At 34.0% G+C, this 16,905-nt stretch overlaps 3 protein-coding genes across 3 annotated transcripts; all 3 read left to right on the forward strand.

The window, feature by feature from the left end:
* Positions 1-4,577: 4,577 nt before the first annotated feature.
* Positions 4,578-8,838, forward strand: LOC142228065 (monocarboxylate transporter 9). Its single transcript, XM_075298369.1, has 5 exons — positions 4,578-4,734; positions 4,790-5,794; positions 5,855-5,999; positions 8,195-8,315; positions 8,395-8,838. Exons 1-5 carry the CDS (start codon positions 4,657-4,659, stop codon positions 8,615-8,617), a joined length of 1,572 nt encoding a protein of 523 aa, XP_075154484.1. The 5' UTR covers positions 4,578-4,656; the 3' UTR covers positions 8,618-8,838.
* A 2,697-nt stretch (positions 8,839-11,535) lies between these two features.
* On the forward strand, positions 11,536-12,633 carry LOC142228066 (uncharacterized). Its single transcript, XM_075298370.1, has 4 exons — positions 11,536-11,829; positions 11,883-12,017; positions 12,088-12,204; positions 12,259-12,633. The coding sequence occupies exons 1-4, from the start codon at positions 11,668-11,670 to the stop codon at positions 12,439-12,441; spliced, it is 597 nt and encodes a 198-aa protein (XP_075154485.1). The 5' UTR covers positions 11,536-11,667; the 3' UTR covers positions 12,442-12,633.
* Positions 12,634-14,697: 2,064 nt separating this feature from the next.
* Positions 14,698-16,689, forward strand: LOC142228068 (uncharacterized). Its single transcript, XM_075298373.1, has one exon. The coding sequence runs from the start codon at positions 14,756-14,758 to the stop codon at positions 15,695-15,697; it is 942 nt and encodes a 313-aa protein (XP_075154488.1). The 5' UTR covers positions 14,698-14,755; the 3' UTR covers positions 15,698-16,689.
* Positions 16,690-16,905: the final 216 nt, after the last annotated feature.

Raw genomic sequence — 16,905 nt, forward strand, 5'->3', positions numbered from 1 at the left:
ACTTCCAATTTTTTTGCTTTTCGCATCAATTACACGTTTAGAAGAAACATGGTTGTCACATTCATATTCGAAGGGCTATTTTTGTGGCGACCATATAACATTTTCACCTAGAACCATGTTGTCTCAGTGAACATCGTTCTAAGAAAAACATAATTGTCCTCTTATAATATGTTACGATGTTATGATATAATTTTGTTACAATTAGAAATTAGAAAGTGGTAACGATCTCTGTCACCCAGCAGCGGAAAGAGGCGTACAGCAGGCCGCTTTCAGATTTGCACGGCGTGTCATTGGGGAGGAGGTCTCCGCTTACTCGTCTCATAGTAGGCCGGACAAATACACTGCAAAAAGACACTATTATAATACCTCATTTGACAGGCAAGGAAAATCCCCTGCAAATGCAGGCTTTTTAATAAGACATACATATAGAACAAACAACAGCACACTTGCATTCTACGTACGAGTAGTCATGATATTATGCCTGCTCTGAGAAAGCAAGTTTACATGTGATGAGATTTTACTGAGAGTAATTTGAATAGACAAAGACAACAGCATGATATAATGACTACTTTAAGCATTTTACATGTATGTTTTACTTGCTAAGAAAATATAGACCCAACTTTTTATACACATTTTTTTAATATATTAACAAAAATATTATATGCATAATTATTATCCCATAATTATGGGATATAGATTTTATGCATTTTAATATGTTTTGATATTATTAATAACATGCGCAGCAACATTTTGCGTATGTAAAATTGCCTGCTTTGCCTTTCATTATTTTTTTTTTTTTCTATTAAAATTTTTTTTCTATTATCTTTGCCTTCGGCAACCACTTATTGTGAATTATGACAAACTTTAAATAATATAAATAACACTGCATATTTTTAGGCAATCAAAACAAAAAAAGAAAGAAACCTTTGGCCATTGGCGTTAGGTTCAAAATTATGAACCTAACGCCAATGATATTTAAAGTTTTGTTCTTATTTGTTGATATGTTTAATAAGATATTCATTTTTCAATTGGTATTGTAGTGTATTATTATATATTTTATTCTGACGAAAATTAATAAATTCATAGAATTTTGGCTTTGACATTCAGTTAGAAGTGGGGATATCATTTATACAAATTTTGGTTGAAAAGTATTTGTAACAATAGGGCTGTTTTCTTTTAGCACTGGATGTAGAGTTTTTTCCCGGGAAATTGCTATTTTTTCGCTTCCGCTTTCCCGGGAATGAAGTGCGGGAATTCCCGGGAAATTTTCTTTACAATATTTTAAGTATAATAGAGGGTTTTATATGGCAAATGACTGTTGAAATCTAGTTAAAGTGGATTTTGGAGGTGTAATGTGAATAACTATGGTACCAAGTCGTAGTAGTTGCCTTGTGGAGCATACATAGTCGTGGGTTCTAATCCAGAATCCAACGGACTCCCAATTGTTAAAAAGAAGTTTGCACTTCCTAATTTATGATTGTCATATTTCTGTAAACCGACATTCCGATAGACTGGTAGACTGCGTAAACCTTTAAAAACATCTATTAAAATCGGTGTTTAAAACCCTTATTTATAGGGCATACGACAACTGAAATCTAGTTAAAGTGGATTTTGGAAGTATAATGTGAATGTCGTATTACATGGTAGTGTTTCCCTTTTGGGGAAAGTGAGCCACCTAACCTGCCACCTAACCTTCCCTTTTGGGAATATTGACTGAACATGTGCATTTATTGACCCCGTTTAACGATGGTGAAATTGAAATAAGTTTCTTTCATTTCCAAACAGTTTTTTAGTGTTACAAAAACTCCCACTATATTAATTGTGTTCTTCCGAAAACTATACCAAAAGAGACTGCCTTAACCATTGTCAAAATGTTTTGTATTATAAAATTTCGTATTTTAGTATGATTTATGGCTGATGTAAGAGAACAACATAATATATATTGTTAGTTGTCCAGAGAGCGCCTTATATCCGTAGCTTTAGGCTATTTCTAATTTATTCAAATGGCTAAATGTTTCCACATCAAAGCAGGTTTCCCTTTGGCCGGGATCCCGGCATCTCGGGAAATTCGAAAAAAAATCCCGCTTTCCCAGGAACGCAAAAAGTCCGGGAAAAAGAAACCCCTAACTGGATGCTATCCAGAACATCGTTGCACTGCTGTTCTATCCAGAACATCTAATCAGTGCAAGCAGAGAATATAAAAATACAAGAGAACGAAAATTTTTCTTCTACAAAAACAACAAATGTCAACCGTACACACAAAAAAAAATTTTCTGATTCAATCACGAAATTAATTGATCCAATTAATTTTTTAATTCAAATGTCTTCAATCACAGAAATGATAGTATCAATAAAAAAATTAATTGATCCAATTAAAAAATTAATTGATACTATTAATTTGTGTGATTGATTTTTGTTTCAATTAAAAAAATTGTTGAATCAATTAAATTTTTAATTGAATATTTTGTAAAACTCAATTAAGATTTTAATTGGAAAAATTTTTGTGAAATTTTTTTCTGTGTATAGATGTCGCACAATGCCTGCAGCTTTGGTATTACCGACGTGCGGTCGAAGCGCTGTTTTAATAAATTGTTTATAAAGGCATCGGCAGTTATAATTTCAAATTGTCTGCCAAACAATTTAATAGAATGAAAAGATTTATATAAAAGAACATTTGTTATTACAAAGTAGGTTCTAAATCCTATTTTCCTCACGTTTCATAAAACCGGCAGAGAACTGAACTGGGTGACGCCGACGCAAACTGTATGATATTTGAGAGAAGCGTCGACAAAAACTGCATGAAATGTATGTTTTTTTTTTTTGTTGAGAATGCGTTTTTTCAACAACTTCTCAAATTGAATGTTCTCTAATCCTTTGAAAAAATTTTTTGAAAAATTTTTGAAATTTAGCATTTGTAAAACGTTTGTGCTTATTGGGATATATCAAATTTTGCAGGTTATTTGTAGTAAACGGATGATTGCCCACAAAAAGTGAAGTTGTCTCTTATCTATTAACATTAGGGCTGCCATTCGTGATCGATTTCAATAAATCCCGGGAGTCGGGATTCAAAATATAGAATCACGAGATCCCGGGATTTTTTCGGGATTCTGAAATTTTCGGTATTCTTTAAATATTTGAAGTAATTACAATCTACAGCGCCAAAAAATTGTTGTACTTTAAACCAATTTAATTTAATTCAATTTTATTAACAAAATAACATGAGAGTAAATTAAAAAGCAATTTCAAATTGCTATCATAATTAACGAACACTTAGTCCAACTCCACAAACAAACAAAAAATTATGACAAAAATAAATTAAAAAGCAATTTCATATCGCTATCTTACTCATCAAAACATTTTAAGGGTTTTTATTAGATTAGGTTAGATTAGTTTGTACTTCATCGTTTTAAGTAAATTCTTAAAAATATCAAGGCATCCAAATTTTTATAAGATAAACTCGATATTGTCATATTGTCGACGGACCTTTATCATTGCTGTTTATTTTATGTGGCACGAATTCCATTTCACATGAACTCATTGTTGAAAGGAGGACCTTATAGTTTACTTTGATTTTTGATGATTTTGTGTATACCTCATGTATAATAAATTCTTTCTCAAGGTGTGCCATGTAATGCTAAAAAGCCATAAATTTAACAAATTGGAATTAGTTTTTCGGGATCGCGAAAAATCCCGGGATTCAAAATAAAAATCCCGGGATATGGGATTAGTCCCTTCCCGAAAATCCCTGTCTATTCCATTAGGGCTGTTTTCTTTTAGCACTGGATATGCTAAGCCATGAAGGACTAAAAGAAAACAGAGTACTCCTTTATCCAGGACATCTCCAAAAATCAGCTGTTTAAAAACAATCACAGAAAAGAAGTAAAATTTTGCGCGACTTGCACTGATGAGATGTTCTCGATAGAACACCAGTGCAACGATGTTCTGGATAGCTCATACAAATGTTGCATCCAGTGCAAAAAGAAAACAGCACTATTGACCGATTCTCCTTGATAACTCGGCATGGTAGCCGGAGTTAGGGCGTCTCTACTTGGAAATCAATGAAATTCAGTGTGAATTAGTTTCACGAGGGTCCTACTTCGAAGTCGGCGAGTGCATATACATTAGTATATATTTTTTAGGGTGTTATGTATTCACACTCTTATCTACAACAAAACACAATTTGTTTTCTTGGAAATCCCGAACGAAATCCCACAGTTGAGAACAAAGCGTTTCAACGCTTTGAATAATGATATTCTCTGTTAGATTCATCACATTCTTAGAATTACCCTGTAATATGATTTACATGCTTATAGTTTGACTTCGGATATAGATAATGTGTCCAGGTTACACAAATTTTGTTGATGGGGCCAATTCGTGGCCCATATATACACCAAGTCATTTTATTTGCCATCTTTGCAATTAGACTAGTTTATGGCCCCCACATCGTTTCGACGTTGTGTTAAATCTTATCTTTGTTATCTTTTGCCACCCTTTAGTCTATCGTCTTTTGGGTAAATACTTGCATACAGGTGATGAGGTGGATGATGGATAATATATGGGGTGGGAGTATCTGAGATTGGACCACTTAAAGGTTGAATTAGAATATTTTTTAAATCATTTCCATTTCGAATGTGACGCTGACAGTTAGTCACTCCAATGAAGACTGCAACGCGCTTGGAACCGCCAGATGGTGGTTGGGGTATTCTGGTCTGCATTGGCATGGCCATGCCTTTCGTATGTATTCTCTGGGCGTAAACTTAAGTGCAGGAATTAAAATTGTCTTTAATAGGTTAGCGGTTTCGCTGCTCTACCTTCATTTGGTCTAATATTTGGAGATTTCCTCAAAAGTATCGGAGCAGAGACCAGTGCCATTGGCTTTATTACAAGTGCATTCTTCTGTTCATTCAGTTTTTCTGGACTCTTTTCCGGTTCGCTTTTTAACCGCTATGGTGTTCGAAAAGTTGGACTCTTAGGAGGGATTTTATACTTTGGTGGATGCCTTTATCAGATATTCGTAACCTCTACATTGGACTTAATATTAGCATTTAGCCTGGTGCAAGGCATAGGATTTGGACTCATAGTGCCCACGTCGTACACAACTTTCAACAATTATTTCGTGAAGAAGCGCATAATGTGGATGAGTTTTTCCCAGTCTCTGATTGGCTTGGGTTCTATGTTCTATCCAGTGCTCATGCAAAAACTTATTGAGTGGTATGGTTTCAGAGGGTGTTTAGCTTTATTGGCTGCTATCAATTCACATGCTGTTCTCGGAATGTTACTAATGCAACCTGTGGAGTGGCATATGCGTAAAGTTCCATGTGATGTTGAAGAATTGCAGCAGTTAGACAATCGGAAATCGGAAAAACCGCCGGAGCCCACTAAAATATCGACCATGCATGAAGAAGATAAAAATCACCTTGCTGTTCCGGTAATAGGTTCAAGAAAAACCTCCCTACAAATGATGGAAACCCTTTCTAGACGTTGCTCCAGCATTACCAGCCTTGGCAATTGGTCCGGTCCCGTTGTTGTCAGCGATGCTTCTCCCGAAATGATAAACATAATAGGATCACGTCGTGCATCCACAGCTGTATCGGTGAAATCTCAAAAAGTTTTGGATACGACAAAACCGGATGATCGCTCTATGTGGCAGATCATCGTCGATTTTCTGGATTTAACTTTGTTAAAGAAACCCATTTATGTGAATATAGTGTTGGGCATTTCTTTCGCATTATATTCCGATATTGCATTCTTCACGCTTCAGCCATTGTATATGTTTGAGCTTGGCTTCAATAAGGTATGTTGGAATATATCCCCATTCATCGTTTATCATGCTGAGGATCGTATTTACTTTTAGCCGGACACTGCCAGCATTATTGCTATTGGAGCAGCAGCAGATTTGGGATCTCGCATATTTTTGGCATTTTTAGCAATTTTCATACAAATGCCTTCTAGATATATTTATTTGGCTGGATCGTTTTTCACTGTGCTGACACGTTTCGGTAAGTTCTAGTTAACATATTGGCATAGTATCGAACTTTAAAGACCAGGAAGACATTCAGTTTTTATATAATGAAAACTGATCACTAAAATTGAACTTATGAAGAATATTGCATCTGATGATGAATCGCTAGTACTCTTCTGAAATCCAATTTATTAGACTCATTTTTCAAATTTTCTGTGGCGGAAGAACATATATCATATATTAATACATTGAAAAACAGAAGTCTGCAACAGCAAAAGTGTTTCTTGTTTCAAATGTGTGTCCGTAATGTAACATAAGTTCGTTTCTGCGATATACGCATTAAAAAATAAACCAAAGATTTTAGGCAGGCATATTATTCCGCAGAAACGCAGATTCACTGTGATTAATGCTTATATACGTTTTTCTCAGAAACGAACTTACTGCCTGTTCATGAAAGCCAAAATCGTCTCGAGACGAATCGTTCGTCTAGACTGAGACCAAAATAACTTTAGATACATATATTTGCTGCAAAACCTCATCTTTTGTGTTTTTCTATCGAATACCGAAATAGTTCACATTCGACAGACCCTAGTTCTCGAGACATCAACGTGTGATTTTTGACGTTTCGTTCGTCTCGAGGCGAACGAAAATTCCAAGAACAGGCAGTTAGTACACGCAGAGAAGATAGGAGCTTGTGGCGACCATGTAACATTTTCACCTGCAACCATGTTGGCCCAGCGAACATAGTGCTAAGAAGAATATAATAGTTCTCATCTATAATGTAATGATATTGATAAAAGAATTTTGTTTTAAGTAAAACAAAATGATATTCCTCAAATATATTTTCTCTCAGTTAAAATAACATGTACCAGCAACAAACAAAATAGTTCAATCACTATTTTTATATTAGGGCTGTTTTCTTTTAGCACTGGATACCCTAAGCCGTGAAGGACTAAAAGAAAATAGAGTACTCGCTTATCCAGAACATCTCCAAAAATATGCAAAACTGTCATCAGCTGCTTAAAAACAATCACAGAAAAGAAGTTAAATCTTGCATTTTTAATATATGAAATGCTCCAATTTGTAATAAATATTTACTGCTGCGATTATTTATGACACTGTACCACTTTGAATTACAGGTTTTTTGATAAATTAGTCACAATAAGTTGCTATTGTGAATCACTTTATCAAAATACAATCCGGCAACATCGGCGCGACTTGCACTGATGAGTTGTTCTGGATAGAACACCAGTGCAACGATGTTCTGGATAGCCCATACAAATGTTGCATCCAGTGCTAAAAGAAAACAGCCCTATTGTAGTGATATATAGCAACCAACGTGGGTGCACGTACAGTGCCATGCTATGGTTGTCAGATTCACAAGTCAGTTTGTCGAATATGTACGGCGATTCTCTTTCGTTAATTTAATTTATAAGGCTATATCGGACGCGGCTATAAAAAGGAAGTCCCTTATCATTGAGCCTGAGAGAACGGCTCAACGTTCAATAAAAATAATATGATCATCATAGAAATCGGGGAGTATTATCACCACTGTAAAATACGTCATCATTTCGAAGAAAACATTAAATTAAAATTCTCCACTTTGGAGAGGTTAATTTTTATGTGAACAATTATATTAAGCGGTCATTTCATAATTTTTTATTGAATATGTTTTGTTGCAACCAAACGTTTGGCTACATTGGCAATTGTTATTCCAGAGAGAATAAAAGGACAAGAGTGTTTTCATTCTCTCTGGTTATTCCTTTTCAGCAGACATAAACTGTTGTCATGGAATACTTGTCAGCAAATTTCGAGTATCATCGAAAATTGTGAAATAGATTGTCTGTCATTATACAATCTATTGAAGAATACGCCATTCCACTATCTGTTTTCAGACCGACATTTAAAATAAACAAATTATTTACAAAAGTAAAATGGTTTCATCCCTCGTCAAATACTAATTTCATTTAATACCTGCCGTTATAATTGCACCTTTGGGGAAATCCAAATAGTACAATCTCCTTGGGCTGATTACCATCACCAAAGTTAAGACTACTTAATTTACTTTAACTTCACAGCAGCTGATGATATCTTAATGGCGTTAGTAACTGAGAGATTGAAGTCATAAACATATATGACACTTATTAAAATTAATAATGAGTTCTTGCTGCAATTTACTTAAAACAAAGAGACAGAAAAAACATCAATGAGTAATATCTTTATGATTTGTAGTTTTCCTCTATGTTGCCGATTTCCAAGGAATGGCAGTGATAACGGCCGTAATGGGATTTCTAAGAACTTGGATTCATGTGCCATTGCCGCTGATATTTGCCGAGTATTTACCAAAGGAACGGTATGTATGGGATTAAGTTGTGCTTTTCAAATTTACCAACATACAAATAAAATTTATTTTAATTTATTTGTTTATTTAGGTTTGCGGCTGGTTATGGTTTATTTATGTTTTTGCAAGGCAATATTATGTTTGCTATTGGGCCGGTTGTTGGTTGGTTGCGCGACAAGACGCAGGACTACATTCTAACATTTCATTGTCTGAACTTTTTCATGGGCCTATGTGCATTTCCATGGATCTTAGAGATAATATTTTTAAAATTCCGTCGACGCACTAAGATTAATTCGACCGCTCATGCCAAATAACCTATTCTTCTCACGTTTTCTTTATTAATATTTGTAACATTTACAATACGAATGTTTGATTAAAACACTTCAAAAATCATTATTTAGATGTGCATATCATTAGAAATACGATGTAAGACTTAATTGGTTTTAAATAAAATCTACCATCTCTAATTAAATGTCATATTGCCAAATATTAATTTAATGAGCCATTAATAATATCCACCATATTCTGAAACCAATGTCTTATCAGCCTTTTATTATTTTAAACTAACGAGATATTTTATAAACAATGGGCCTGTTTTCTTTAAGCACTCCATGCGACATATCGGTGCTGTGGAGTCGGAGTCTGGAGATTTTGTTGGAGTCGCTGTCGAAAACATTTTGTTCGACTCACTCACTCTCACTGAGTGCTGCCCGATTCTATGATAAGCTCAATGGCAAGGGTCCTCCTTTTTATAGCCGAGTCCGACCTGCGTTCCACATTGCAGTGAAACCACCTAGAGAAGCTTTGAAACACTCAGAAATGTCACTAGCATTACTGAGGTGGCATAATCCAACGCTAAAAAACTTTTTGGTGTTTGGTCGAAACTGGGTTTGAACCCTGTGTATGCAAGGAGGGTATGCTAATCATTGCACTACGGTGGCTCCCAAGTATCGATTATGTCTTCGAACATAACTTATAGTGCGACCACTATCTGGGTTGACTCAAGTTTTGCACTGGGAATAAACACAAACGTTTGAAAAATGCTAAATTTCAACAATTTTTCAAACATTTTTTCAAAGGATTAGGGTAATATTCAAGTTGAGAAATTGTTGAGAAAATCGCGTTCTCAACAAAAAACAGACATTACCCTCAACAGTGAAATTCAACACATTAGCAATAATATCTCAAGTGTTATCCTCAAATTGAAATGCATCGCTACTCAATAATTTGTCAAACAATTTTCGATGCGAGTCAAATTCAAAATTAACATCGTTGCAAATACTTTTCAACCTAAATTTGTATGAATGATATACCCACTTCAAATTGAAAGTCAAAGCCAAAATTCTATGAATTTTGTATAATTTATTCATTTTCATCAAAATAAAATATATAATAATACTCTACACTACACAATACACTACAATACCAATTGATAAATAATGATCTTATTAAACATATCAACAAATAAGAACAAAAAAAAAAAAACAAACAACAAAACTTTAAATATCTTAAACATTATTAGTAAACACTTTTGCATTGATAATTCGTTTTCCTTCCTTTTGGTGTCATAAAACAGCATTAAAATTTATTAACATGCGGGCAATTTCAAATTAGGAACGTACTGGACCGCGTGTTAGAATTGATTTCCAGCAGAACGAATTCACAAAGTATCCATTTTAAACTGATAATAGCATATGCATTAAACTGACGATGTGATGTACATTTTCATCCAGAAGTTGTTGATTTCAACAATTTGTTGTTTTTAACAATTTTAATTGGTTGCACTTGTAATGTTTCTGGAAACTTTTTCTTGTCGATAAGCCACTCATTTTTCATTGGTCAGCTTCTTAATGCTTGCAAGAATGTAGCATCCAAAGATTTTAGTTTTCTGCAAAGAGATTTAAATTTAGTGACTTCTCTAAAGTGTTGATTTAATTTTTCATATTGACGTCCCAATTATTATAAACTATTTGAAGCAGTTCCAGTTAATTGTCCACCATTTTTTCATCGGTCAGCTTTTTAATGTTTTCAAGAACGTAGAATCCATAATTTTAGTTTTCTGCAAAGAGATATACATTTAGTGACTTCCTTAAAGTTTTATTTCATTTTTTGTTTTCACTTACCTATTTTTATAAACTATTTGGTTATTTGTTTAAAATTTTCCATTTTTTTATTTCTTGCAATTGACCACGAACTTCGTTGCACAAATAAGTATTGAAAACCACATGGTTTTTTCGTTGCATTTTAGGGTAGTGTTTTGTCAAAGTTTTCTCATATTATCTTCAACACCTTTTCAAAGATTTCGTCAACATTTTGGCAAATTGGAAGTAATTCGCAAACAATTTGAAGATGTATTGAAGATGAGCTATTTCAAGTCAAGTTGAATTTATGTTGAAAATTATATTTACCATCAAACTGAAAAGTTGTTGCATTTGAAAAACGCTCATCCTGTGTTTATTGGGTTGGGTTAATTCTTACTCGTATGCTAGTCACCTTATCTGAATAGCTGTATATTTTTGAATTTTGTTACCTTTGCTTATTCCTTCGAAGATGTGTAAGTCTAGTGTATTTGTCGTGAGTCACGTGCATTGTGTGTACAGCGTATCATTTCTCGAATGTGCGTGTATAGCACACATATCGTGCGTGAATTAACATTTTTTTCGAGAATGTGGCTCAAATTTCACTGACGCGCACACCATCAGTTCTGGATAGAACACCAAACCAACGATATTCTGAATAGCTCATACAAATCAAAGACAATACATCTTTCCTTAGATGTATTTTCTTTGATTTGTATGATGGGAAATTGGCTACTGAGCACATCAAACCATTTACGGTGTTAGTTCCATACTTTTTGTTTATCGAACCAAACGCGTATAGGACAAGTATTGACATAGCATTAAAATGCAAATAAAAAGAAATTAAGTGCAGGAAACAAATTTCCATAAAGAGGAAAATATAATTTTTTTGTTGTTGCCTAAAATTTAACAATGTTTCAATAAGAAAATTAAGTTTTTCATCTAAAAAATAAAAACGAAAAACAAACAAAAAATTACAAACATGTATGGAAGTAACACCGTCAATGCAACATTTGGTGTGACGCATGCCAATTTCCCATCTTCCTTAGATGTATTGTCTTTGATACAAATTATACATCGACTACTAAAAGAAAACATGTCTAATATTGTGCAAATTTTATGGTAAATTATATCGACCGTCCATAATTTCGACAGCGACCCTCGTAGATTAACTGACAACCAGCTGATATTCCTATCATCAATAGCGCAATACAAAATTTGGCTTTACTTCTAAGATACAAATCGTTTTTCTTTATCAGAAAATGAAGTAGTAAATTAAATAAAAGATGGTTTTACAACAAATCAAAGTGCTCCTGTTGAGTATAGTGCAATTATTTCGCAGAGCACTATGCTGCTTTTCAAGGAAAAGAAAACCCAGTTACTCCGAGCCTATGAATGTCGTTGTTGTTTCACCAGTTTCTTCTTCTATAGGGCATAGGACGTCATCGGTAAGTTCACCACCGTCTCCTTTGTGGCTATTGAGAATAAATGATATTTATAGGATGTCCCGGAACGAGATTGGAACTCATGGGACGATAGTCCTCGTTCTGTGCAAGAACACATAGAACAATACAGACAACAAATTGCAAAACCGCCAACACCACAAACAGAGGCTAGCGAACCAGACTTTTTCAAGGTATGTCTTGGACTACGAAATCAGTTTAGAATTGCATTTAATTTTCTATTCGCTATTTGTACCAACATAGGAATTGACACCTGTAATAAAACCACAGCAAAAATTTTACTTGCCGAATGACAATCAAATTAACCAACAGGACTTTTCAAGATTGGAGGCAAAAACTGATGTCCCTATTGCTTTAAACGTAAGTTGGCATTCATTCACTTGATATTCTTCTAATATCAAGAATTCTATTTAGGCTGATTTAGAAGACTGGGTGGACGAAGATGGCGGTGATTGGGAGGAAATGGACAATGAGCAGACAAAGCAACTAATCAGAGAAAAGCGTCGAGAAATGCGTAATATGCGCCAAAAAACTTCAAAGAATCCACAAATGGTAAATCACATTCCCAACAGTAGTGCGTCTAAAGTAATTTCGTAGTATATGATGTATTTAGGTTCCTTCGAAGAGTTCATTTAAAATTCTTTTTTCAATTGTTTTAGACACGTCCAAATACTTAATACGTGTATCGTTTAATGTATATACATATATATATTTTGTTCTCGTGTGAGAGTTTTATTGGATCTTAATAAAGATTTTGTATTCGAATTACATTCGTCTGCACCAATATTATTATACCGTTTTTTTTTTCTTTTTTTTTTTTGTTAGCGTTATATTGAAACAAGCGATTTACGTCCAAACCCATGATTTTTTGTAGAGGTGTGCGCGTGACTGAAATTTCACTCACACTCACGCACATTCACGAAACAAAATGTTTATTCACGCACGCTCACGCACGATACGTGTTGTAGCCAATCCAACTCACGCACATTCACGAAATGAAAACCAGTACTCACGCACGCTCACGCACGAACTACTTTTAAAGACTCACGTTCACGTACGATTCACGACAATTCTCGTGATTCACGATAAATTCACGAACCTCACGACATTTTCCAAACGGAAATCTGCAAAGGTAACAAACTTCAAAAATAGAATATAGTTCGAGAGATAAATTAATTTCAGTTAAAATACGAGTATGAATTAAATCTTGATTTTTTTCGTGAGCGTGATTCTGCAGAAATTTTATTCACGCACATTCACGAACCGATTTTATTTCTCACGCACGCTCACGCACGACATATTTATTTTAGTCCCATTCACGCACATTCACGAGACTTGCTTTGGATTTTTTTCACGACTCACGTGATTCACGCGTGAATCACGCGTGTCACGAGAATTTCGTGCCACGCGCACACCTCTAATTTTTTGGTTATGATTATTAACGGGGCTTTACTATTTTGTCCCAGGCATATCTGTTCTAATTTTGAGAGCAGTTTTGTAGTTGACATAACTCATCAAAAAGTCCGATTTTTTAATAAATTGAAACGTAAACTTTGTAATCGCAATCAAGATGTTATATTTTCCAATTTATTTATGTTTTTTTATAAACTTTACTACTTTTAACTTTGGACATGGTTTGCGGAAATGGGATGTCATGAACCATAGTTGAATGGTGCGTGAATATCCATCATTTATTCCAGTCATATTGAGATTGTCTTAGACGAAGGGCATCTTGTATCTTACGTGCGATATGTCAATTGTTTATCTCGCTGGTCTTTTTGGTTGCCTGTAGTCCTGTGTTCATTTATTGTTTGTATCTTAATTTATTTAACCAAGCCGATCCCTTGTGGACTATGTGTTGATAGATACACAATTATTGTTATATACGATTATTGCATATATAACAGTTTGTATAATTTATATAATAATTTATATATGTTAATATCCTAACACACATTTGAAATGATTATGAGTAACATTAAGTTGCGTACTTCTGGAGGAGTTAAGAAGCGGAAATTATGCAGATGAAACGTGTAAAGAAATATACGAAGACATCTTATAGATAGAAAGACATTAAAAGGGCAACCCATGACCTCAGCACCACATATATGCGGTATGAGCAAGTCATGTGCCAACATATACTTAATCTGGATTGGAAGTATAACATTAAGTACAAATAACTTTTTAAGTACCAAGTGATATAATAGAACTAGACGGAATGACATTATGCTGTATAAATTTACCTTTATCTACATTTATCCCAAGTTTATTGCGACTGGCACAATCATAGATACGACCAATATAATCATCTAGATTTGGCACACATATATTTAAGTCCTCTGTGTCAGTTGTACAGAACTGCTTTATCCAGTTCAGTCCAGCGAGGAATTTTAGAATTTCAGTCACCTGAGACTTACTATTCAGTCCGCATACAACTTAATATGTGATTCGAAAGCGTCCTCAAGTTTCTTCAAAACTCCAGTTGTCAGATTTGACACCCTTCCGAAGTGATCGTAGTAAAACCTCAGACAAGTGCAACCACTTAAATTCCACATTATCATGCCAAGTGTGTGTCCCATTTCACTCTAATCACACTGCATCCTTCATCTGGATATATGTTAAGCAAATCACAGCGTCTTACTTAAATGTACGATAAACATAAAACAATATCGCAGTTACAACACTTACCGAAAAAGTGATTATTATATCACTTTTTCGGTAAGTGTTGTAACTAAATTATTTTTAATTTTCTAGTTCATGATTCTTTTAATTGCATTTCCGGTATGCTTTGTTGTGGTTTTCAACATTCATTTTTAATTGCTTATGCTCCGACAGATTCACGTTACATCTACGACGTTTATAAAAGACAAATTTCTTTGAAACAATGAACAGAAAGTAGTGTGAGTTGACCATGTTATCAGTAAAAGTATTCGTTGCAATTTTTGTAATAATTGGACAAACAATTTCTGATGACAGTCACATAAAGGGTATACATTGGAATAATGTTAAACCCGGAAAACTATTGCAAGCCCTGGACACTTTGACATCGGTCCATCAACCCCATAGTGTAACAACGAGGGAAAGTCTATCTACAAAAAATGTTCTAAAAAGTCCAAATATAACAATGACGGTCTTAAAACATAGGGTGCCAAAATCAGGAATAAAAACTAAAATCCATTTACAAAGAAGAGCCGATGATAAAACATCATCTCAAGAATACGACTACGATAAAACTTATGATACATTTGTCCGCCAGTATTTTGAAGATTCTGCTATTTCAGCAGCTACTGCTAGTACAGAGGATACCCACGGTACTAGCATATATGACAGCGCAGAAGAACAAGACGTATCGGTAGAGGGAGATGATCCACTAATAGAAGAATCAAAGCATACGACTAAGACAACCGAGGGATGTAGAGACGTTATAAAAAATAGGAATAAATGCCGAATATGTAACCGCAACGGCTCAACATCTGAAAGCTGTTCATATAACAAAGAGTCGGTTCCAAAATCCTTTGTATACGAAGTGAAAAATAAATATCGTCAGCACCGGGAACTTAATCCTGAAACAAATGAAAAGTCCAATTCCCTAATGAAGAGGGATACTACAAGATATATTAATGGATCATATCCTTTGTGCGTTCAGAAAACAATGCGTAATAAAGTGTGTTATCATTGTGAGAGTGAAAAAGGCGATAAAACAATACAATGCTTTAGTGATCTGGAATCTAAGGGTGATGTTACGAATACTCCGGACATTGGAAATAAGAAAAATGTTGAACAAACCCAGCAACGGATATATAAACGAACTGTAATGTATACCTTTGAGAAAGTCCCGCCCACAGTAACGTAATATACCAAATTGCCCATAATCATTTCAACGAATAAAAACAACTTCAAGTCGGCAGTTCAACATTAAGTTGGAAAAAGGTATTGATTGTTAGAAGGTGTGATAGGCTTTATCTCCAAATACTTTTTTAATGGCTTTGAACTATCAACAATTTCTAATGTGTATGTATGAGAAAATCACAAAAAAAAAAAAACAAACTGAGATAATCTCGAATAAAAAAACTAAAAAAAGCACACTCATTCCGAAAGTTTTATTTCAAATATATCCATGTATTTATTAATAATCGGTTTTCGTTTTTTTTTTACAGAATAGATACATTTATATGTTATAATTTTTTGATGGTGTTTTATGACCTTTTAGACTTATCAAAAATAAAATAAAATTAAAAACTTAAATTAGATGTGGATTTTTTACAACTCGTATTCATGTCACGGATGGTTAAGCAGCTTATACATAAGACAAAAATTCGTTTATTATAATTTAGGTAGTTGGTTTTTTGTTTCTTATTGCACATTACACACATTTGTTGCGTATTGCGTAAAAATATAAAATGAATTGTTTTCCTCGATCGTTTCGTTTTTCATCTTAGGATCCCCTTCAAATGGCACAAGGCATCGGCATTTCATATTTGTAAAAAATATTTGAAGTTGGTTTTTTGGTAATGTGCGTAAATATTTTTGTTTGTGCTAGACAACTTCCATTGACTCTATTTGCTTCTGTGGTGTCTTAAGGAACTGAATTTCCGCTTGATACCCAGACAGAAAGATTTTTGTTCAATTAATAGTCATACAAAAATACACGTTTCCTTCCCTAATGTTTTGGATGACATACTCGTCGCTGTATATATTGTACACTCACTCAATTTCTTTTGCTTAACCTTTATTTATAAAATAAGGTTTATAGAAACAAATGGAATTTCTACATATAAAACCTAATCGGAATTCAACAAAATACAAGAACTACTTTAAAATCATATAAGTAGGTATAGATATATATATATATATATAAAATAAGTCATTTAAAAAACAAGCTTACAAATGGCGTTGATTTCCAATTTGAAGTTTAAAACTCAACACTCGACATTTGTACAAAATTATAAATCTAAAAAATATATAAATACATAATTACTTAATTGGCGTGATTTGTGTGTGTGTTTCATATGATTTTACTCGGTAGAAAATACAACTTCGTACCCAGGACATATTCAATGT

The sequence above is a fragment of the Haematobia irritans genome, chromosome 3 (genome assembly GCF_050003625.1).
Source record: "Haematobia irritans isolate KBUSLIRL chromosome 3, ASM5000362v1, whole genome shotgun sequence".
Taxonomy (NCBI): domain Eukaryota; kingdom Metazoa; phylum Arthropoda; class Insecta; order Diptera; family Muscidae; genus Haematobia; species Haematobia irritans.

Excerpts from the sequence above, each read along its gene's own strand:
- LOC142228065 (XM_075298369.1), top strand. The coding sequence starts at position 4,657 with ATGAAGACTGCAACGCGCTTGGAACCGCCAGATGGTGGTTGGGGTATT. Across the intron at positions 4,735-4,789 it reads TTGGCATGGCCATGCCTTTC|GTTAGCGGTTTCGCTGCTCT; the intron begins GTATGTATTCTC and ends TGTCTTTAATAG. Across the intron at positions 5,795-5,854 it reads TTGAGCTTGGCTTCAATAAG|CCGGACACTGCCAGCATTAT; the intron begins GTATGTTGGAAT and ends ATTTACTTTTAG.
- LOC142228066 (XM_075298370.1), top strand. The coding sequence starts at position 11,668 with ATGGTTTTACAACAAATCAAAGTGCTCCTGTTGAGTATAGTGCAATTA. Across the intron at positions 11,830-11,882 it reads TAGGGCATAGGACGTCATCG|GATGTCCCGGAACGAGATTG; the intron begins GTAAGTTCACCA and ends TGATATTTATAG. Across the intron at positions 12,018-12,087 it reads GCGAACCAGACTTTTTCAAG|GAATTGACACCTGTAATAAA; the intron begins GTATGTCTTGGA and ends GTACCAACATAG.
- LOC142228068 (XM_075298373.1), top strand. The coding sequence starts at position 14,756 with ATGTTATCAGTAAAAGTATTCGTTGCAATTTTTGTAATAATTGGACAA.